A 23,276-nucleotide genomic window follows, 5' to 3' on the forward strand; every position below is an offset into this window, starting at 1 on the left:
AAAGAGTGTCTGTGTCTTTTAAATAGACCCCTCAGGGCTTTCTTGGTGGCGCAGTGGTTGAGAGTCCGCCTGCCGTTGCAGGGGACACAGGTTCGTGCACCGGTCCGGGAAGATCCCACATCCCGCGGAGCGGCTGGGCCCGTAAGCCATGACCGCTGAGCCTGCGCGTCCAGAGCCTGTGCTCTGCAACGGGAGAGGCCACAAGAGTGAGAGACCCACGTACCACAAAAAATAAATAAATAAATAGTCCCTTCAGTGAGGTCTGCATTGTGGTAAAACAACTGCATAGTCATGTATAATTCTGAGCACCGCATTTTAAATAGGATAATCCCAAACTGCAGGGTGTTCAGGGAAAGGCAGGTAAAAATATCTGATTTTGAATTTGAATAAGATATACTTGAACAGAGTGCTCATGCTTAGACCAGAGAAACAGAGTATGGAGGGTATAAAGATACACTTGGAGAGATGTGAAAAAGAGATTGAGTACTGTATATTCTTGGCAGCTGTAGAAGAAAGGCCAATGAATAAAATAAACCGGGAGGTAGAGCTATTTGCATTCAACTAAAGAAGAATTTTCCAGCCTTTTGCTAACTTGTGAAAAACTGATCTTGGATAATAAAATTGTAGTGATAAGATATTGTAGATGAGATTTCATTGGATAATTAGAGATTCTTCAATTTAAAGAAAGTATCATTGTCCAGTTTTATAGAAACTTTCTTTTTTTAGAAAACTAGGCTAATTGTCAGAGGTGGACTTACCAGAAACTTTAGAATTCCTCATTTGTAACTGGGAAAGGTCCAAACAACTCTGTTTTTGTGTTTATGTATTATTTAACTTAAAGAAGACCCCCTCAAATTATAAAACTTCAAGGTCTCGTAAAATCCAATTAACAACTGTTAATAGTGCTGAATCTCACAAGGATCTAAAGCTATCCCGTTCATATTGAATCCACAAATTTGAGACTTCTAATTTATGTATAAAAAGCTTTAATATGTAGTATGAGAACAAATATGTTCATTTGTGACACACTGATGAAAATTGAACCAGTGTAATGAAGAACTCTGCAGATATGCTACCTTATAAAGTACCAATTCAAGTCTAAATGTGGAAAAGTAAAGGAATTAAAATGCATATTTACGTTCTTGAAATGATATACTTTTATCATAGATCCAGGCACATAGTAGGCATCCAATAAATATTTGTTTCACTGTGGGGATCTTGCATTTCTATGATTTTATTTAAACTTGATTTTGAGGTAGAAACATTACCAATATTTAAATTTACTTACATTTCTGTAAGAATTTCAGATAAGTTGACATTTTACTAGGTAGAAAAATATATTTTTTAACCTTTAAATTTTTTTTTTTTACTTTTTAAAGGGAAATCTACTCATCATTACCAGCAAAACAAAAAATGACTAAAATAGGAAGGCAAACAATAAATAAAGGTGGTGTTCTATCTTTCATTTCAAATGAGTCAAAACCAAGTTTTGCATTGTCTTTTTATTAGCCCATTTTTATAGCTGCTCTTTGTATAATATTTTATAAATGGCATGAATAAAATATGATTGTTGTGGGCTTTTTCAGATGAAATGATGATTTATGTAGAATAATGTTCTAATAGTTAGTTAAAACGTTAGGTAAAAAAGTAGCCAGTTCTCTCATTTGAGAATACTTAAAATTATTTTCAAAGCTGATAGTTTTATCTTTGGGAACTCCTGTAATCAAGATTTCCTCTCATGCAGCTTTATTTGGGGCTATGGTTATACATTGCTTCTGCTCAGTCTCTACTCAAGAAGTGGTCATTGCTGTCACGTAGAATGGCAGTGATCCTTGCAAGCTTCAGCAGGGAACCGTAAAACGCTGTTGTGACTTTAAAAAAGAGTGTGATCTTTATGGTAACATGACTTAAAACAGATAGTTTTATGCCCTCATCTTTCACCCACCCACTCACACAGACACACCACACACACACACACACACACACACACACACAACACCACACAAATCCTGCCCTAGTTGTTATAATGTCAAGGCTTTAATTTTAGGGTTTTTGGTATATTCCATTCCTGTAGAAGTTTACACTGTTCTTTGTGATGAATTGTTAATAGAAAATGGGGAACACCTCCAATCACATTTATCCATTTTCAATTGTGATGTGTCTCTGTACCATATCCCCAAATGTTTTTCACTTCCAATTTATACCTGCATTAATTATCTTCCAAGAAAATAGTACAGATTGGTACAGAGCTAATTCTTAGGAAGCTGAACGGTGAAACAGAGAAACTTCCAAGTTTCTTAATTACACCTAGAGCCTGCCAATCTTTAGGATCTTTGTTTATTTTTGAGTATGGCTTAAGACGAGAATTTTAAATTACAGAGCGTAGTTTGAAACTTCAAAGATCAGGTACTTAAACTTTGCAGTCTCACAAGATTCAAGGCTTGTTCTGGCAAAATCTCTGTCGTTTTTCTGTATAAAGATTTTTATTATTATTTAGTAGGTTTTAATTTTTTAGTTTGTTAGTTGGTAAAATTTTAGAGTTTATTTTTTATTAAGAATTATTTTATCTTCCAGTTAGCTTCATAAAATAGAAACTATAAACAATAAATAGGATCTTATATGTTAGGGTAGTGCTTGCCTGTGTGATCGCCCAGCTTGAGATGTGAGATTTGAGATTAGTGGTTTTGGTATTCATCACTAAATGATTCCTAGTTGTAAAGTCCTGTACAGCTCAGTTCAAGTTACCTCTTCTTAGTGACATTTCTCAACAGAATTAGAAAATGTTTTAGTATCTGTTGATGATAATGTGCCTATCCAAATTATAAATTCCCAGTTATATGCTCATACTTTAACAGTGATGACTTGATATTCATGAAGCAGCTCACTAATTATTTTAATGGAAACATATTTTGGTGAGGAAATATATTTTTACTTTCTCAGATCACTCACAAATTTGCTTTAACCCCACATCGCTAAATTTCAACTAGTTTCTTTTAAACCTAAAATTTAAGTGATTGGTAGAGTGGCATAATTATATGTTTAGAAAATGCTTATGTTACATATGAAACAATCTTAATTAAAAATCTCAACATAGAGCTTCCCTGGTGGCGCAGTGGTTGAGAGTCCGCCTGCCGATGCAGGGGACGCTGGTTCGTGCCCCGGTCCGGGAAGATCCCACATGCCGCGGAGCGGCTGGGCCCGTGCGCCATGGCCGCTGAGCCTGCGCGTCCGGAGCCTGTGCTCCGCAACGGGAGAGGCCACAACAGTGAGAGGCCCGCGTACCACCAAAAAAAAAAAAAAAAAAATCTTAACATAAGTAACATTTTCTGTATATAGTACATTTATTTGGGCGTCTCTGTTTTTGGCAATCTATAATTGAGAAATACAAGTAGGTTTTTTATTTGCTTAAGTTTATTCGACTCATGTAATTTTGAAATTTTCCCTATATTTTAAAAATAACCAAAGAAACATTCCCAACTGATAAAGATAATTGTGAAAATCATAGAATTATTCTATGAATAGGTGTCCACATCTGAGATAAAGCCATAGCTATGTTTCTGCTTTGAAAATTATTTTGAATTGTGAGTGAAACATTTTACCATGTCTAAAATCTCTCACCGCTACAGATCAAATGTCAATTTCTAGTACTAATGGTTTATAATAAAATTATTATAAAAACTCATTCATAGTAATTTTTTCTCTGATAATCAAATCATTATGTGTCAATTTTAACAAAAATATGAGAGTGTCACTTTATAGTGTTGGTTAGGAGGAGTAATATTCTTAAGGGCCAAACAAAGTTATGTATTACTATTTTAAGAATACACACTTGGTTCAGAAACAGAACTTTGAACTTCATAAGACATTTGGACATTCCTTTCTTCTCTCATAATTATGACTATACCAAATATGTGCAAAATATAAGGTGTTCCTATTAATTCCTTTTGAATTTTACATAATCTCAATTTAAACATATGAGATTTATAATGAAATCAATACTGCAAATGGTAATAGCTCAATGTATGTAATCTCTTTTTTGATGACTAAGTAATTACATAAACAATATTCTAAATTCTAAGCCAGTAGTAGTCTTATGTCTAAATATCTTTGTTTCCTACATCTCATTGTTTCTTTCTCTGATTTAGATCGAGGTACTGTGCAGAAGGTTGTTGTTCTTCCTTCTAATAGCTCTGCCAGCAGTGAGCTCATTCTGGAGGAGTTGGAAGTCTTTAAGGTTTGAACATCTATTCTATTAGCCCCAGCACATGCATGATAAATGCAACTCTTTAATCTTACAACAACTTGGGGAGGGAAAAAAAAATTGATAAAAGATCAAATAAATGAATGTTATAAATTTTTGAGGGTAGGAAACACCAGATAAAATGAGAAATAACAAATATTCTTCTGAAGTAATTTTTTACATTTTAAGTTATCTTAGCATAAAAGAATTAGTTTTTTTAGCTATCATCACAACTTGAAGAATTTTGGTCATCATTATTTTTAAAAAATGAGTTCTTGTGGTCAAGGTCTAGAAGATTTGCCATGAAAGGGCTTTTATCATTTGCTTCACAAGCCACCAAGACCCAAATTCTTCCACATTATTGATTGTTAGATAAACTTTCTCATATTTTTTTAGCCAGGAACTTCAAGAAAAACTGCTCTGTTTTCTCTTATTTTATTGCTTTCAACTCAAATGTCACTCTAGTTAAATAAAACAAATGTTGTCTCTTAAAACTTCATGTTCTGTCTGAAATTGAGATTGCATTGTATTACTCTCTTTGTCCTTGAATTTGGGATCAAAAGAAAAAAGAAAAAGAAAACACAACAAAAAACAGGCACATGGAGGAAAATTCAGTCCTGTAAGATGTAACCTACTGAGGGCAGAGTGCCAATTCTTTATGTGTCTGTGAGCCTGGAGAGCTGGTACATTATGTCCTGCAAACCCTTCTCTCCTTAAAGTATAGGTCATTGCAGTTTAAGTGGTCCCTCTTACCTGATTTGGAAAGATGGGTAAAGCACAGCCAGAGGATTTCAAAGAAACTTTGGTATGGAATCAATCCTACAGCAAACTTCTATTTCCAACTAAACCAGTTAAGAAACAATGGCCACGGACACCAAAAGACCAGAGTCAGCCTATACTGGAGCAAAAATAGCACTTCAAAGCCCCTGGGAGCAGACTATTGCTAGTCCAGTAAGTTGCATTGCTTTGTTAAGTGGACTTAGAATGTATTAACTTAATATATATTCCCCCAGTCACTAAAAATATTGGATTTATAAGCACATAGGTGATCAAGATACAATGATATTAGATTTTACTAATACATTTTAAATATGAAGAACTATTTTAAAAATCAAATCAAATACAGAAACTGAGGAATTCTGGCAATTTCCCAATATGTTATTAAGGTTACAATTTTTAATGCTAGACTAACTTTGGCATAAGGTTCCTTGTGGTTAGTGCATTAAAATTATGCTCATAAAATATTAACTATGTGCATTTAAGTGCCTTTTCTATGCCTTGCTTTGTAAAGAAATTGATTGTTTCATTGGATTAACCAAAACTGCATTTTACATGTAATATATATATAATATATTTCTTCTCATTCAATTCAATAGGGACAACTTGGATGGCCAAAAGAATATAAAGTACCTTATTCAGTAGTTTTCTTGAAAATAGCAAAAAGGCCATATTGCAGCACTCCATTTTTAATTCTGAAATATATTTTTTTGATAATAAGGAAACATTAATTGAGTTTGACACAAACATTAATTAAGTGAGTTTGATAATAAGGAAACATTAATTAAGTGAGTTTTACATACGTTCTATAGAAAGGTCTTAGAAATGTGAGTTATTCTGATCATGTGCTAACTACTTATGAGTTATGCTGGTGTTATATCATAAAGAATAAACTCTCAGTGGAAAAATGGAGTCAGTCAAAATGCATGTTGGGGGACATCAACCCAAGAGAGACTAAAGAAGTTTGAGCTTCCTTCTGGATGCGTGTGCCAGTGATTGATATGGCTAAATTGAGAGAAACAGTTACCAAATACAGTTACTGTCTTCAGCATGGTGTTTGTGTCACATTTTCTGAGGTGAGGTGAAAATAATTGGGTGTGTATGATATACTGTGATGGGCACTTGAGGAAATAATGCATTTAAACTGAAATAAATTCCTTACCCAAGTGTTACACTGATATACTGCAGGAAACTCAATGTAAAAACCAGGCACTTTGTTTTTAAAGAGCGCAGAACCATAATATATTGTTTAATCCTCTGTTCAGAATATTTTCTGAAAATATGTCCAACTTCCCTAAACTTAATTTGAATTGGAGGTACAACTGTTAGTAGTTGCCTAGGTGGATATAAATTGCAAAACTTGTTTTGTATGTGTGTATATTTCTGACTGAATGTCATGATCTGTTGCAACTGAGTATTTAAAGATATCACCATTTTCTCTTTAAAATGTTTGTAGGAACAAACAACTCCAGAAAGTGAAATAATTATGGGCACAGTTGACTTTGAGAGTGTGTTGCTACTTGACTTATTCAAATAAAACTTCACACATCTTTATCAGGTTATCACGAGTCTAATTTTTAATCTTTAAAAGGAACTAATAATGTTTAAGAAGTAAAGTTAAGAATAGAGGAACTTTCAGAAAGGATGACTATTTCAGGTAACTCTTAGGTTCTTTCACTAATTCACATTTATCAAAAGAGGACCTTACCTAACAATATTTCTTTGTATTCAACAAAGAGAATAAGTATGGCTCAGGCAAATACTTCTTGGCATAGCAACATTTGGCAGGTGAACAATAGTATCTTATGCAAAGTGCTGTGTTGAGGAGGGGTACCATTCCACAGCCCCCCACCCCAAGTACCCAGATCCAATCCTGAGTTATGCGCTGTGTTCAATATTCCAAGATACAGTTTTTTCAATTCTCTGAAATTTCTCAAAATTTCATTTTTTTCTAATGACTATATTGATAGATGTGTTATAATTGCCACTTTCTTTAGTTTAGGCATATATTTGTGTAACAAATCTGTCCTCATTCCAAACAGAGGAAAAGTACTTTATAGACAATTACTGCTAAACTTTGAAACTACATGTGCATATAGAGAGAAATGATGATTTCTTGAATTTTAACAGAAACGAGAAAAGTTTTTGAATGTAAAATCTGTTTTAAGGATTATTTGAGCAACTAACAATGTTTTTCTAATTTTTTTAGAATCATGCTCCTATAACAACAATGAAAATTTCATCCAAAAAGGTAAAAACAACCCCATTTTTATTTTCTTTGTATATAAAAATTTTACTATTGTGGAAGAATGTATTTTATAATTTCTGAAAATTTAATTTTACTATTAGCAAAATAATGAATACTGTTCATAGTATACCACACACTTAATTTTGATATGGAATTTAGCTTTAGTGGAAGACAAAATAGGCTTAGTTTTGTACAGAAGCTCATCAGAGTAGAATATATATATATTTATATATGTATATATATATATGCAGCAAGATATTCCAACATTTGTATATCCTCTATTCTCAAATATTACAGTGTATGAAGCCAACCAAAATAAAAATAATCTTTCTGAAGGAAGAATTTAGCATAATGTTTGGGCTACTGTAGCATCACGAACCTTCTCAGGGACTTGGAATGAGTAATCAATCCTCTTTTGAGTTCCTGTTGCTGTCACATGTTTGAAATATGCAGTGCCTTCTTTTATGCTTATTTCTAAAGAAGTGCTATTTTATAGGGTTTACATGTCATTTAAAAAATCTGAATGTGTCAAATCTAAGCCATATCAGGGTTCAGGATCTGGGGAATAAATGTTTTACTATGATTATCAGAAGTGTTTGATCTTCTAATTTGTGCCTTCACACGCAAATACACAATGATCATGGAGAGGAAAAGCCCAATTCCAATCTCTACATGTGCAAAACATGCACCTCTCCAGACCCCAAAGTTGCTATCTCTAAAACAAAAGTTCTAAGGGGCAGAGCAGTATAGTCAAAAATGGGGTAGCCTTCAGAATGGGACTGACATGCATTTGAACCCCAACGTGACCTTAAATTATAAACAAATTATTTTACTTCACTGACCTAAGTTTCTGCCTCTGCAAAGTAATGCTTTCTCACAAATGAGTTAACTTACATAAATGACCTAAAATAAAGTGGGTCTTCGGTAACTGCTGTTTGTAAGAGCCTAAGACTTATTTTTCTTGGAATATGGAATAAAGGTTTTATGTGTTGGCATAACTGATGATATAACTTTAGTGTTCTTCACGATATTTGGTCTATTACAGATAAAGAAGTATTCCACAGTTAGTCTCGTACTCTTTTCACTTGACTAAATTTTATGAAGAAAAATAAATAGGGTACAAGGGAGCTAAAGATCTCATCTGTAAAAATGTTTGTATGGTGCATAACAAACATTTTCCCAAGTAACAAGAAGCCATTTGTCATTTTCCCCAGTGTCCTAGGGAGCTGATCCTAAGTCAGAATTGTCTTTGAAGTCAGCATGGAATCCCTTTGTTTACAGTAGTTTAATGGAAGGAGAAAGTATCAGAGCAAGATTCAAAATGGACACAAAACCATTTGTGTGACATAGTAGTACAGTATACAATTATAGGTTTCAGCTCATAATTCAACTGGTGAACTTGTAATACACAATCCATTCCATTAAATTGCAGTGTACAGCACAAACATACACTGGAAAGACTGAGTATTAAATTTGTTTCAACATCTTATATTGTAGGTAATTTAAAATGTTTAATTAAAGCAATTAGATTCAGGGCAAGGTAATTGTTTGATTTGGGGGAGAATTCATTTACACAACTACGTATTGCATTATTTTTTCAGTGTGAAAGAACTACAGATTGCCAATGGTATTTTATATATATTTAAATTCCACGAATTTAGTACCTTCTCTAATGCTCAAAGTAAAAATTTTACTTTTCATTTTATGCTCCTTTATTCTCTAATTTATCCTTGCATTCCATATAGCAGAAAATAGATTAATAAAAAAGATAATTTCTAGAATGGAATTACCTGTATCTTTTCCTCAAATAAACAAGTTTCCTTGAAATATTTTAATGAAGTTGATGCATTCACTGTATTATTTATTAATGTACTCAATGAGCATTTATTTCAAATATTTCTAGAGAAATGATTATCGTCAAAACATGCAGTTGTTTTCTTATAGCTTGAACGTCTCAAATGGGGATCAGTAATTTTCAGCCTATTTTCTGAAAAATTCATTGATCTGAATAAAATAATTATTTTATATTACACGTGCTAGGCTGAGATGTGATTCAAATGATTAATTAGAATTGAAAATGTATAAATTGCTAGCTTGTTCATTGGTAGTTTACTAATACTATTGCTTAATATTCATTAAGTGCTTAGGTGCCAGAAACTATTCTAAGCATTTTATGTGGAGTTAGCCCTTATATTTAGTTCTTACATAAAATCTATGGAGTAAGTGCTATGTTGTCTCAGTCTTACCAAAGAGGGAGCTGAGATTCAGAAAGGTTAACCAGCAAATTTGTGGTAGCTGGGATCTGAATCTCAGAGATGTGCCTCCAGAACCTGATAGACCAATGGTGCCCTCACTGATTTAATTTTAAATCTACATATAATTTTTAAATTTATATATAATTTCTAAATTTATATACATACGGACACACTCACATACACACACATATGTGTGCACATGTGCATGTATTCAAGTTCCAGCTTAGAAATTCTATGTTAACTTGAATTACATATTATCAGTCCTTTGTAAAATAAGGACTGTGAATTAGAAACATCCCTTCAACTCCTGAGAACTGCTTTATGCACAGCTAAAAGAGTTGGAGAAATATCATAATAAGCCCTTGACACTGTACAAATGAAGGAGGATGAAATCTTTATTTATGACTTAGGCTGCTGAAGATCTTGGGATCATACAGAAAGTTTAAAACATGTCTAAATATAAATACTTACAGTCTTCTAAATAATTTTAAAATTGCTCTCAGTAGTAAGTCACTTTCAAAGGCATGTGAAATTTTTTTAAAAATTTTATCTAATACTTACCATCTATTTTTTCTAAACATAAAAGTGCCCTTTATTTTAGACTCTACTTTTTCAAATTTACAAGGTGATGGTTTGCCAGACTTGAAGAATAAGAAAGGTGCCTTGTGCTTTGCCAAGAGACAGCATTCAAAGAAAAAAGGCAAACATCATAATTTAAATCTGTAATACATTAGCTCAAATCTGAGAGAACAATGAATCCCAATGTCTAAAATACATTATCATTCTACATGGTGCTCTGAACTTTTTTTTTAAACAGGAAAGTGGTAATGTTATAGGCATATTAACGTAGGAAAATTCTATTTATTTTGGCTTTATACCCTTCTGTACTTTGCTTCTTGTTTTTAGTCTATTTCAAAATGAATCCAAGGGTTTGTGGGCGTATATTATATTGTGTTCCTGCTGGAAGTCCACTTTTAACTTCCACATCTGAAATAAATCACCATCATTCTTCTAATAGCAACAGTTGTATGTGAGCTCCAATGAAGGACTTTCCCAAGTGTCTCTGCATCGCTGCCACATCTACGGTACAGCCTGTGCTGACTGCTGCCTGGCAAGAGACCCTTACTGCGCTTGGGATGGCCATGCTTGCTCTAGGTTCTATCCAACTGGGAAACGGTGAGTATTAATATTCAGCTGAAGATCCAAATTGACATCATCAGACAATAAGCAATGCTCCACATTATTAAAATCAGTTCTATTGCAGTACTCTGTAAAATGATACTAAAAGTAGTGGCTAAGTTTAGCACCATATGTAGTCTTTGAATAAAGAAAATGGCCATTCATAGAAAACAAACTTATGGTTACCAAGGGAGACAGCGGGGTGGGGGTTGGGAGGAGATAAATTAGCAGTTTGGGATTAACATATTAAAAAAAACAGCAACAGCAAAACAGAAAATGGCCCTGCTTTATAACTTGAGATTCTCACAGACATATTAGAATGCAGTACTTTGGAAAAATTCCTTTCTCCTTTTAACGTTCCTCTGCAACACAGTCCCCACCTCAAATATTTCAAGCAGCATTTAACTCTCACATTACCTAATTTTTATCTTTTTTGTTTTATATGCTTCAGATATCCTTAAATCTAACTTTCCTAGGATTTCCCTGGCTGCTTAATTCCCCTGTAATCAAATGCTTGTCCTACTTCAGGCAACAGGAGCATTGCTCCAGAATGGGTACCATGAACACTTTCAAAACCTTGATGACCATGCTTTACCCCTTAGAATGGTGAGTGCATGACTGCTGGTTAGATTAAGAGGTTAAGGCAGTCTGAGGCATAGTGCCTTTTATCCAAGAGAAGACTTAGGCAGGAAACTCTGAACCAGCTTGCACCAAGTTGGAAGGAAACACCAGTAGTGAAATTATAAAACAAAGAATAAGCAGAATTTAGGTTTAACCAAGGTCACAGCTACTTTCAGTCAAAATTTGATATGGGTCATGATGGGTGATAGGAAGAAAACCTATAAAACACAGGTCATCAGGAGAGAGCAAATAGGACCAGCCTTGAGCACCAGTGATATTTCAAGTAAAATCACTGGGGTAATGGTGTTTTATAGCTCATTTATTCTCTGTTAAAGATATGGGCCTGGGGTTCCCTGGTGGCGCAGTGGTTGAGAGTCTGCCTGCTGATGCAGGGAGGACACAGGTTCGTGCCCCAGTCCGGGAAGATCCCACATACCGCGGAGCAGCTGGGCCCGTGAGCCACGGCTGCTGAGCCTGCACATCCGGAGCCTGTGCTCCTCAATGGGAGAGGCCACAACAGTGAGAGGCCCGCATACCACAAAACAAGCAAGCAAACAAAAAACAACAACAAAAAAGATATAGACCTTTAAGGACTTGACAGATTAAAACAACCCTAGCACTTCTGCATATCAAGATTATTCTGATCTTTTTATCTATTACTTCAATAAATTTGTATCATGAGACAATTATTTGCCAGGCAGTATTCTAGAGCTAGGCACATAACATGAAAAAAAATAACAACAAAAGGACAAAAATCTCTACCTTGAGGGATAATAAGTTCTAGAGGGGGAACACAGACAACTAACAAATAAAGAAACCCTCCAGTATATCAAATAATGATAAGGCCTATGACTTTTAAAAGAGCAGGGAAAGGAGATAGGTCATGTGGAAGCAGGGGATTACATTGTTAAATGGGTGGGCAGGGGAGGCCTTACTGAAGGTATATTTGAACAAAGGCTTGAATGTGATGAGGAATGATACCATGAGGTGATACCACCATTATTCGGGAGAACAGCATTTTGGAGAGAGGGGCCAGAAATCCTTAAAGCTTAAGTGTGCCAGGATTTTCCAAAAAACAACACCAAGACTAATGGGGCAATATTGGAATGAGAAAAAAAAAGGGTAGGAAGAAAAGGGATCAGAATGCCAGATGATGTAGGACTTAGTAAATCACTGAAGATCCTTTATTTAGAGTTAAATGGGAAACTGCTGAGAGTTTTTGAGCTCAGGAGTGGTATTATTTGACTTTTGGTTTAAAAAGATCGTCTGATTGGGTTTGGCTGTGATTGAGGTCTTGGGATGGGAAGAAGATGTGGGAAAGAAGAAATAGAAGCTGCAAGACAGTTAGGCTACTAACTAATGATCCAAGTGGGATACAATGTTGGCTTGCAAAGGGATGATAGAAGTGGAGGTAGCCAAAAGTGGTCTGATTATGGATAGGGTTCAAGGGTTCACAGAATCTGCTGACATATTACATGTAGGGATGTTAGAGAAACAGAGGACTCAAAAATGAGCAAGTTTTCAGAACTGAGCATCGGAAGTATGTACATGTCATTTCCTGAGAAAGAGAAGACTGTGGAAGGAGCAGGTTTGTGGGGAGAAAGATAATGTTAAGTTAATGCTGCCTATGAGATATTCAAGTGGAGATGCTGTGTAGGCAATTAGAAATATGAATCTGGAGTACGGAAAAGTGGCCTGGATAATTTCAAAGTCTACAGATTAAAGATAACCCCTATCAAAATTCCAATGACATTTTTCACAGAAATAGAACACGCAATCCTAAAGTTTGTATGGAACCACAAAAGACCCTGAATATCCACAGGAATCTTGAGAAAGAAGTAAAAGTTGGTTGAATCATGCTCCCTGACTTCAGACTATACTACAAAGCTAGAGTAATCAGAACAGTATGGCATTGGCATAAAAACAGGGAAGAGACAAGAGAGCCCAGAAACAAACCCAGGCATATATGCTCAATTAATTTGCAACCAAGGAGCCAAAAATATACAATGTGGAATGGACAGGCTCTTCAATAAATAGTATTGAGAAAACTGGACAGCCACATGCAAAAAAATGAAACTAGACTACTCTCGTACACCACACCCAAATATTTACTCAAAATGAACTGAAGACTTGAACATAAGACGTGAAACCACAAAACTCCTGAAAGAAAATGTAGGTAGTAAGCTCCTTGATATGTCTTGGTGATTATTCTTGGATCTGACTCCAAAAGCAAAAGTAACAAAAGCAAGAATAAACAAGTGGGACTATATCAAACTAAAATGCTTCTGCACAGCAAAGAAATCCATCAACAAAATGAAAAGGCAACCTTCTGAATGAGAGAAAATATTTGCAAAACATATATCCTATAAGGGGTTATTATCCAAAATGTATAAAGAGGAGGCGGAGTCAAGATGGCCATGTGGGAAGATGCAGAGTTAGTGTCTCCCCACAACTAGGGCACCTGTTGGCCACTGGTGGGGAACTCTGATGCTGAAGGAGATGGGAGGAACCCCAAAGTGAACCAGCAGGATGTAGGGAGACTGAGGGGATAGGAGAAGTGGAAGCCAGATAGGATCTGCGCCCCTGAGGCCAGGGAGATCAGGAGAGGCAGGCAGGAGTGGCCCTCCCAGACCAGAGGAGCAGGAGACAAGAGGATGGCGTTTCCCTGCCCACTCATGCCCAAGAAGCCTGCTGGGATCCCAGGTGAGGTCCCCTGCCCTCTGATAATAGGGGTGGGGGGCACACCTGGGCCCCTTCTGTTCCATTGAGCCTAAGCCCCACACCCCCACAGCCCCCAGGGCCTTTTCCAACCTTGGCTGTGGAAGGCAGGGCCTAAGCAAGGGCAAGGTTTGGCCCCACCCACTGCTCAAACCTCACCCTTGCTTAGGCCCTGCCTTCCACAGCCAAGGCCTTCCCCCCGCTGCCTTTTTTTTCTTTTCCCTCCTCCTTCTTTTTACTATTGTTGTACTAATGTACCTTCCAGTTGTTGATTCATCTATATTTTTACTTTTATATTCTTCCTAACATATCTGTTAGTTTCCTAGTCTAATTTTACTTTTTACTTTGCTATTATTATTATTATTTTATTTTTATTTTTATTTTTTGCCACCCCAGGTGGTTTGCGGGATCTTGGTTCACAAACCCAGGGTTGGGCCAAAGTTCCTGCAGTGGGAGCTCTGAGTCCGAACAACTGGACTAACAGAGAACCTCAGACCCTAGGGAATATTCATCAGAGTGAGGTCTTGCAGAATTCCTTGTCTCAGCGCCAAGACCCAGCTCTACCCAATAGCCTACAAACTCCAGTGTTGGAAGCCTCAGGCCAAACAACCAGTAAGACAGGAACACAATCCCACTCATTAAAAAAAAAAAAAAAAAAAGGAGGCACGGATTGAGAAAACAGAAGAAATGTTTAACAAAGATCTAGAAGACCTAAAGAATAAACAAACAGAGATGAAAAACACAATAACTGATACAAAAAATACAATAGAAGAAATCAATAACAGAATACTTGAGGCAGAAGACTGAATAAGTGAGCTGGAAGACAGAATGGTGGAAAAAACCACCAAGGAGCAGAATAAAGAAAAAAGAATGAAAAGAATTGAAGCCAATCTCAGAGACTTCTGGGACAACACTAAATGCACCAACATTTGAATTATAGGGGTTCCAGAAGAAGAAGAGAAAAAGAAAGGGTCTGAGAAAATATTTGAAGAGATTATAGTGGAAACTTCCCTAACATGGGAAAGGAAATAGGCACCCAAGTCCAGGAAGCACAGAGAGTCCCGTACAGGATAAACCCTAGGAGAAACACACCAAGACATATATTAATCAACTAACAAAAATTAAATTCAAAGAAAAAATATTAAAAGCAGCAAGGAAAAAACAAAAAATAACATACAAAGGAATCCCCATAAGGTTATCAGCTCATTTTTCAGCAGAAACTCTGCAGGACAGAAGGGAGTGGCAGGATGTACTTAAAGTGATGAAAGAGAAAAACCTACAATCAAGATTACTCTACCCAGCAAGGATCTCCTTCAGATTCGATGGAGAAGTGAAAAGCTTTTCAGAAAAGCAAAAGCTAAGAGAATTCAGCACCACCAAACCAGCTTTGCAACAAATGATAAAGGAACTTCTCTAAGCAGGAAACACAAGAGAAGAAAAAGACCCACAAAAACAAACCCCAAACAATTAAGAAAATGGTCATAGGAACATATGTATCGATAATAACCTTGAATGTAAATGGATTAAATGACCCAACCAAAAGACACGGACTGGCTGAAAGGATACAAAAACATGACCTATATATATGCTGTCTACAAGAGACCCACTTCAGACCTAGGGACATATACAGACTGAAAGTGAAGAGATGGAAAAAGATATTCCATGAAAATGGAAATCAAAAGAAAGCTGGAGTAGCAATACTCATATCATAAAATATACTTTAAAATAAAGACTGTTACAAGAGATAAGGAGGGACACTACATAATGATCAAAGGATCAATCCAAGAAAAAGATATAACAATTATAAATGTTTATGCACCCAACATAGGAGCACCTCAATACTTAAGGCAAATGCTTAACAACCATGAAAGGAGAAATCAACAGTAACACAATAATAGTAAGGGACTTTAACACCTCACTTACACCAATGGACAGATCATCCAAACAGAAAATAAATAAGGAAATACAAGCTTTAAATGACACAATAGACCAGATAGATTTAGCTGATATTTAAAGAACATTCCACCCAAAAGTGGCAGAATACACTTTCTTCTCAAGTTCACGTAGAACATTGTCCAGGATAGATCACATCTTGGGTCTCAAATCAAGACTTGGAAAATTTAAGAAAATTGAAATCATATCAAGCATCTTTTCTGACCACAATGCTATGAGACTGGAAATCAATTACAGGAAAAAAATGTAAAAAACACAAATACATGGAGGCTAAACAGTGCGCTACTAAATAACCAAGAGATCACTGAAGAAATCAAAGAAGAAATAAGAAAATACATAGAAACAAATGATAATGAAAACACGACAACCCAAAACCTATGGGCCACAGCAAAAGCAGTTCTAAGAGGGAAGTTTATAGCAATACAATCTTACCTCAAGAAACAAGAAAAATCTCAAATAAACAATATAACCTTACACTTAAAACAACTAGAGAAAGAAGAACAAAGAAAACCTAAAGTCAGTAGAAGGAAAAAAAATCATAAAGATCAGATCAGAAATAAATGAAATAGCAATGAAGAAAACAATAGCAAAGATCAATAAAACTAAAAGCTGGTTCTCTGAGAAGATAAAATTGAGAAACCCTTAGCTAGACTCAGCAAGAAAAAAATGGAGAGGAAGTAAGTCAATAAAAATAAAAGTGAAAAAGGAGAAATCACAACTGACACTGCAGAAATACAAAGGATTATAGAGACTACTACAAACAACTATATGCCAATAAAATGGACAACCACAAAGAAATGGACAAATTCTTGGAAAGGTACAATTTTCCAAGACTGAACCAGGAAGAATAAGAAAATATAAACAGAACTATCACAAGTAATGAAATTGAAACCATAATTAAAAATATTCCAACAAACAAAAGTCCAAGACCAGATGGCTTCACAGGAGAATTCTATTAAACTTTTAGAGAAGAGCTAACACCTATCCTTCTCAAACTCTTCCAAAAAATTGCAGAGGGAGAAACACTCCCAAATTCATTCTACGAAGCCACCATCACCCTGATACAAAACCAGAAAAAGATATCACAAAAAAAGAAAATTATAGACCAATATCACTGATGAACATAGATGCAAAAATCCTGGACAAAATACTAGAAAACAGAATCCAGTAGCACATTAAATGGATCATACACCATGATCAAGTAGGATTTATCCCAGGGATGCAAGGATTCTTCAAGATACACAAATCAATTAATGTGATACACCACATTAACAAATTAAGGAATAAAAACCATATGATCATCTCAATAGATGCAGGAAAAGCTTTTGACAAAATTCAACATCATTTATGATAAATGCTCTCCAGAAAATGGGCATAGAGGGAACCTACCTCAACATAATAAAGGCCATATATGACAAACCCACAGCAAACATCATACTCAATGGTGAAAAACTGAAAGCATTTCCACTAAGATCAGGTATGAGATAAGGGTGCCCACTCTCGCCACTCTTATTCAACATAGTTTTGGAAGTCCCAGCCACAGCAATCAGAGAAGAAAAAGAAATAAAAGGAATACAAATTGGAAAAGAAGAAGTAAAACTGTCACTGTTTGCTGATGACATGATGCTATACATAGAAAATCCTAAAGATGCCACCAGAAAACTACTAGAACTAATCAGTGAATCTGCTAAGGTTGCAGGATACAAAATTAATGCACAGAAATCTCTGGCATTCTTATACACCAACAATGAAAAATCAGAAAGAGAAATTAAGGAAACAATCCCATTCATCATTGCAACAAAAAGAATAAAATACCTAGGAATAAACCTGCCTAAGGAGGCAAAAGACTTGTACTCAGAAAACTGTAAAACACTGAAGAAAGAAATCAAAGATGACAAAAACAGATGGAGAAATATACCATGTTCTTGGATTGGAAGAATCAATATTATGAAAATGACTGTACTATCCAAAGCAATCTACAGATTCAATGCAATCCCTATCGAACTACCAATGGCATTCTTCACAGAATTAGAACAAACATTTTTACAATTTGTATGGAAACAGAAAAGACCCTGAATAACCAAAGCAATCTTGAGAAAGAAAAAAGGGAGTTGGAGGAATCGGGCTCCCTGACTTCAAACTATACCACGAAGCTACAGTAATCAAGACAGCATGGTACTGGCACAAAAACAGAAACAAAGATCAATGGAACAAGATAGAAAGCCCAGAGATAAACCCATGTACCTATGGTCAACTAGTCTATGACAAAGGAGGCAAGGATATACAATGGAGAAAAGACAGTCTCTTCAATAAGTGGTGTTGGGAAAACTGGAAAGCTACATGTAAAAGAATGAAATTAGGACACTCCCTAACACCATACACAATAATAAACTCAAAATGGATTAAAGACTTAAATGTAAGACCAGATACTATAAAACTCTTAGAGGAAAACATAGGAAAAACACTCTGACATAAACCACAGCAAGATCTTTTTTGACACACCTCCTAGAGTAATAGAAATAAAAACAAAAATAAACAAATGGGACCTAATGAAACTTCAAAGCTTTTGCACAGCAAAGGAAACTATAAACAAGACAAAAAGAGAACCCTCAGAATGGGAGAAAATATTTGCAAATGAAACAACAGACAAATGATTTATCTCCAAAATATACAAACAGCTCATGGAGCTCAATATCAAAAAACAAACAATCCAGTTAAAAAGTTGGTGGAAGACCTAAATAGACATTTCTCCAAGGAAGACATACAGATGGCCAAGAGGCACATGGGAAGATGTTCAACATCACTAATTATTAGAGAAGTGCAAATCAAAACTACAATGAGGTATCACCTCACACTGGTTAGAATGGGCATCATCAGAAAATCTACAAACAACAAATGCTGGAGAGGGTGTGGAGAAAAGGGAACCCTCTTGCACTGCTGGTGGGAATGTAAACTGATACAGCCACTATGGAGAACAGTATGGGGGGGTCCTTAAAATACTGAAAATAGAACCACCATATGACCCAGCAATCCCACTACTGGGCATATACCCCAAGAAAACCATAATTCAAAAAGAGACATGTACCACAATGTTCATTGCAGCACTATTTACAATAGCCAGGACATGGAAGCAACCTACATGTCCATCCACAGATGAATGGATAAGAAGATGTGGCACATATATACAATGGAATATTACTCAGCCATAAAAAGAAATGAAATTGAATTATTTGTAGTGAGGTGGATGGACCTAGAGTCTGTCATATAGAGTGAAGCAAGTCAGAAAGAGAAAAACAAATACCTTATGTTAACGTGTATATATATGGAATCTAAAAAAAAAAAAAAAAAGGTACTGATGAACCTAGTTTCAGGGCAGAAATAAAGAGGTAGATATAGAAAATGGACTTAAGGACATGGGGTCAGAGGGCAAAGCTGGGGCGACGTGAGAGTAGCATCAACATATATACACTACTGAATGTGAAATAGTTGGCTGATGGGAAGCAGCAGCATAGCACAAGGAGATCGGCTCAGTGCTTTGCAATGACCTAGAGGGGTGGGATAGGGAAGAGGGGTGGGAGGCTCAAGAGGAAGGGGATATGGGGACATGTGTATGCATATGGCTGATTTGCTTTGTTGTGCAACAGAAACTAACACAGTACTGTGAAGCAATTATACTCCAATAAAGATCTATTAAAAAAAAAGTATAAAGAATTCATACCACTTAATAGCAAAAATACAAATAATTTGATTAAAAATGGTCAGAAGATCTGAACAGACATTTTCCAAGGAGACATACAGATAAACAAGGGGCACATGAAAAGATGTGCAGCATCACTAATCATTAGAGAAATGCAAATCAAAAACCACAGTGAGTTATCACCTCATACCTGTTAGAATGGCTATCATCAAAAAGTCAAAAAATAACGAGTGTTACCATGGATGTGGAAGAAAGGGAACCCTTGTGAACTGTTGATGTGAATGTAAATTGGTGCACCCACTATGGCAAAGTGTATAGGTTCCCGAAAAAAATAAAAATAGAACTACCATGCAATCCAACAATTCCACTTGTGGGTACTTATCCAAAGAAAACAAAAACACTAATTCAGAAAGATATATGCTCCCACATGCTTATTGCAACATTATTTTCAATAGCAAACACATGAAAACAACCCAAGTGTCCATCAGTGGATGAATGAATAAAGAAGATATGGTAGATAGATAGATAGATAGATAGATAGATAGATTGATTGATTGATAGGTACATACTTACATACACACACACAATGGAATACTCTTCAGCCATAAAAAATGATGGCATCTTGCCATTTGTGACAACATGGTTGGACCTTGAGGGCATTATGCTAAGGAAAATAAGTCAGACGGAGAAAGACAAATACTGTATGATCTCACTTTTATGTGGAATTTTAAAAACAACAACAAAAGCAAGCTCGTAGATACAGAGAACAGATTTGTGGTTGCCAGAGGTAGGGGTGGTGGTGGTGGGAAAATGGGCAAAAGGGGGTCAGAAGGTACAGACTTCCAGTTACAAGATAATTGTCATGGGTATGTAAGGTAAAACATGGTGACTGCTTAATAATACTGTAGCACGTATTTGAAAGTTGCTAGGAGAGTAGATCTTAAAAGTCCTCATCACAGGAAAAAAAAACCCTTTCATAATTGACTATGTAAGGTGACAGATGTTAACTAGACTTACTGTGGTGATCATTTTGCAATATATATAAATATGAAACTGTACACCTGAAATTAATATAATGTTATATGTCAATTATACCAGTTTTTTAAGTACAGATAGGAAAAAAAACATGTATCATGGGCTGAAAAAGAAACTAAGGATTTAAGGAGCTATCTTGATACCTCTAGCAGTGTCTTAATTCTATCACAGAGATCAAAAAAAAATACTGTATATATATATATATATATATATATATATCCATTCTAATAGGTGTGAGATGATATCTCATTGTGGTTTTGACTTGTGTGTGTGTGTGTGTGTGTGTGTGTGTGTGTGTGTGTGTACATATACACACATAAATAAGGTATTCCTTGGCCTACGCTTACCTGTCTTTGGCTAGCATACTGGGAGTTTCATTAAAACTATCTATATGGGCTTCCCTGGTGGCGCAGTGGTTGAGAGTCTGCCTGCCAACAATGCAGGGGACACGGATTCGTTCCCCGGTCCGGGAAGATCCCATGTGCCGCAGAGTGGCTAGGCCCGTGAGCCATGGCTGCTGAGCCTGCGTGTCTGGAGCCTGTGCTGCACAACGGGAGAGGCCACAACAGTGAGAGGCCCGCGTATCGCAAAACAAACAAACAAAAAACCTATCTATACTATTTAAATTCTCCAAATTATTCCCAAACTTTTTTAAGCATACAGTTATAGTGAATACAAAACATGTTTGCTGCATGAATTATTTCGCAAATTCCCATATGTAGCATTTGTTTTCTTTAGAGATTAAATAGTAATATGAAAATGATCATTTGGAGTATTTTTTATTTTCTTTAATAGTGTTAACTTACCTGGTTTTATTTCGATTGCACTATCTAACTGGAACACAAGGATCATGCAGAGGAATTCGTAGGAATGAAAAACAAAAACATGTCCTTTGTATGGAAACAAAGAAGTACAGTTACACTTGGAAATCAATGGAGGTTATATTTTGACATAATAGAGTTGTTAAGTATCATTGGCTCGGTAGTTTCTCTTTTTTTAAAAAAGTTTTTTCATAGTAAACAACATAAGCATTTTTCCTCTTCGCCCTCAACTACCTTTGTTTGTGCATCTGTATCAAATATTACAATTTAATCTCAAATGTTATTTATTATGGATTCAGACATGAAGTTGGAAACTTTAAGACAAGATAATCAGTTCACCCTTAAAGTAAATATCTGCTTTTTACACAAGAAGTAGATGATTTCATTGTTTATCCAAAAGAATAGACTATAATGGCGGAAACATTGGCAACTTGAGCCAAATCCCCAATCCTAAATGCAATATGATATGACTGTCTACCCTCATGCTTTCACAATGCTATACAAATGCCTGAAAGGGAATCTACACATATAGAAAGCTCAGATGGCTGCCTTGTTGTTTTCATCATTTAAGCCAAGCCATAACAATGGTATTTGAATGGTATTTGAATGTCTGGAAGCTATGTGATACTGCAAATTCAGATCGCCCAGCTTGAAGGTGAATGTACTTGAGTAAACCGTAACACAGTGCTGATCACAGGACAATAAGTTTAACCATTGTGAGTAATATTGCTTGTCTAGATGGCTGAAAATGACCAGTTCAGCCATAAGAACTGTCCTATGGTTCTCATAATATACGCACACAAGTTAGCTGGTAGTAAATAATGCTGTGACTTCAAAATATAGCAAATACGATGCAGTAAAAACCTGACATAGGATCTATTCTAAAATACAGTATTAATCGTAATTTCTGAGACAAGAGTGACTTCCACTAGTTTGTGTGTGTGTGATTGTAAAGAAATATACAATTGAATAAGCATCATGTGGCTTTCTGGGAGAAACAATACTTAAATGTCACAGAAATTGTACTCATATTTTCATAAATAGATGTATATAATCCCTTGATTATTTAAACTATTAACTATTTGCTGTAACCTTAAAATAATTTCTTTCATTATCATTGACTTTGAGGTTCGTTTTGCTTTGCAAATTTTATAATCTCAGTGTGATTTTAATATTTCCCTTCTTCTTACTGAATATTTTAATTTATCATTAAGGTTAAAAATATTAAGAGACTTAACTAACCCAATTAAGTGATATGCTTATCCATATATACTTTTCAGCACTGATAATAAACAGCTGATCTACCCCTGTACTCCCAATATTTGAAGAGTGTTCCCTTTCTTCTCTCTTATAACAATGTTCATGTCCACGATTCATTGCTAAGAGAATTTCAGTTGCTCTATCTATTTTGATTTGTTGCACTATGTAATACAATTCAAGCTAATATGTAAGTGAATCTAAGACAAGAAATTAAATAGTTTGCAAGTAACTTTAAATAATGACCAACTTACAAAGGATGTAACTAAATTTTTGAAACGCTTAAGTTGGTGATATGTAACAAGTAAATACCTTGAGTGAACCTTGATTGGATCCTGAATAAACTTTAAAAACTTCATAAGGGATATTTTGGGGACAAGTAGTGAAATTTTAATATAAAATGTGTATTATATAGTATTATTAAATAAATATTGATATCTTTAGTATAATAATGATATTGTTCTTATGTAGGGAA

General features: G+C 35.4%; 1 protein-coding gene across 1 annotated transcript in view; it reads left to right on the forward strand.

The window, feature by feature from the left end:
* Positions 1-23,276, forward strand: part of SEMA3C (semaphorin 3C) — a 190,805-nt gene that overhangs the window by 160,293 nt on the left and 7,236 nt on the right. Inside the window, exons 13-15 of the mRNA XM_007467034.1 lie at positions 4,146-4,234; positions 7,227-7,268; positions 10,539-10,696. Coding sequence (XP_007467096.1) covers positions 4,146-4,234; positions 7,227-7,268; positions 10,539-10,696 — 289 coding nt within the window. The remainder of the gene's footprint in view (positions 1-4,145; positions 4,235-7,226; positions 7,269-10,538; positions 10,697-23,276) is intronic.

This window comes from Lipotes vexillifer, unplaced genomic scaffold (assembly GCF_000442215.2).
Source record: "Lipotes vexillifer unplaced genomic scaffold, Lipotes_vexillifer_v1.1 scaffold247, whole genome shotgun sequence".
Classification (NCBI taxonomy): domain Eukaryota; kingdom Metazoa; phylum Chordata; class Mammalia; order Artiodactyla; family Lipotidae; genus Lipotes; species Lipotes vexillifer.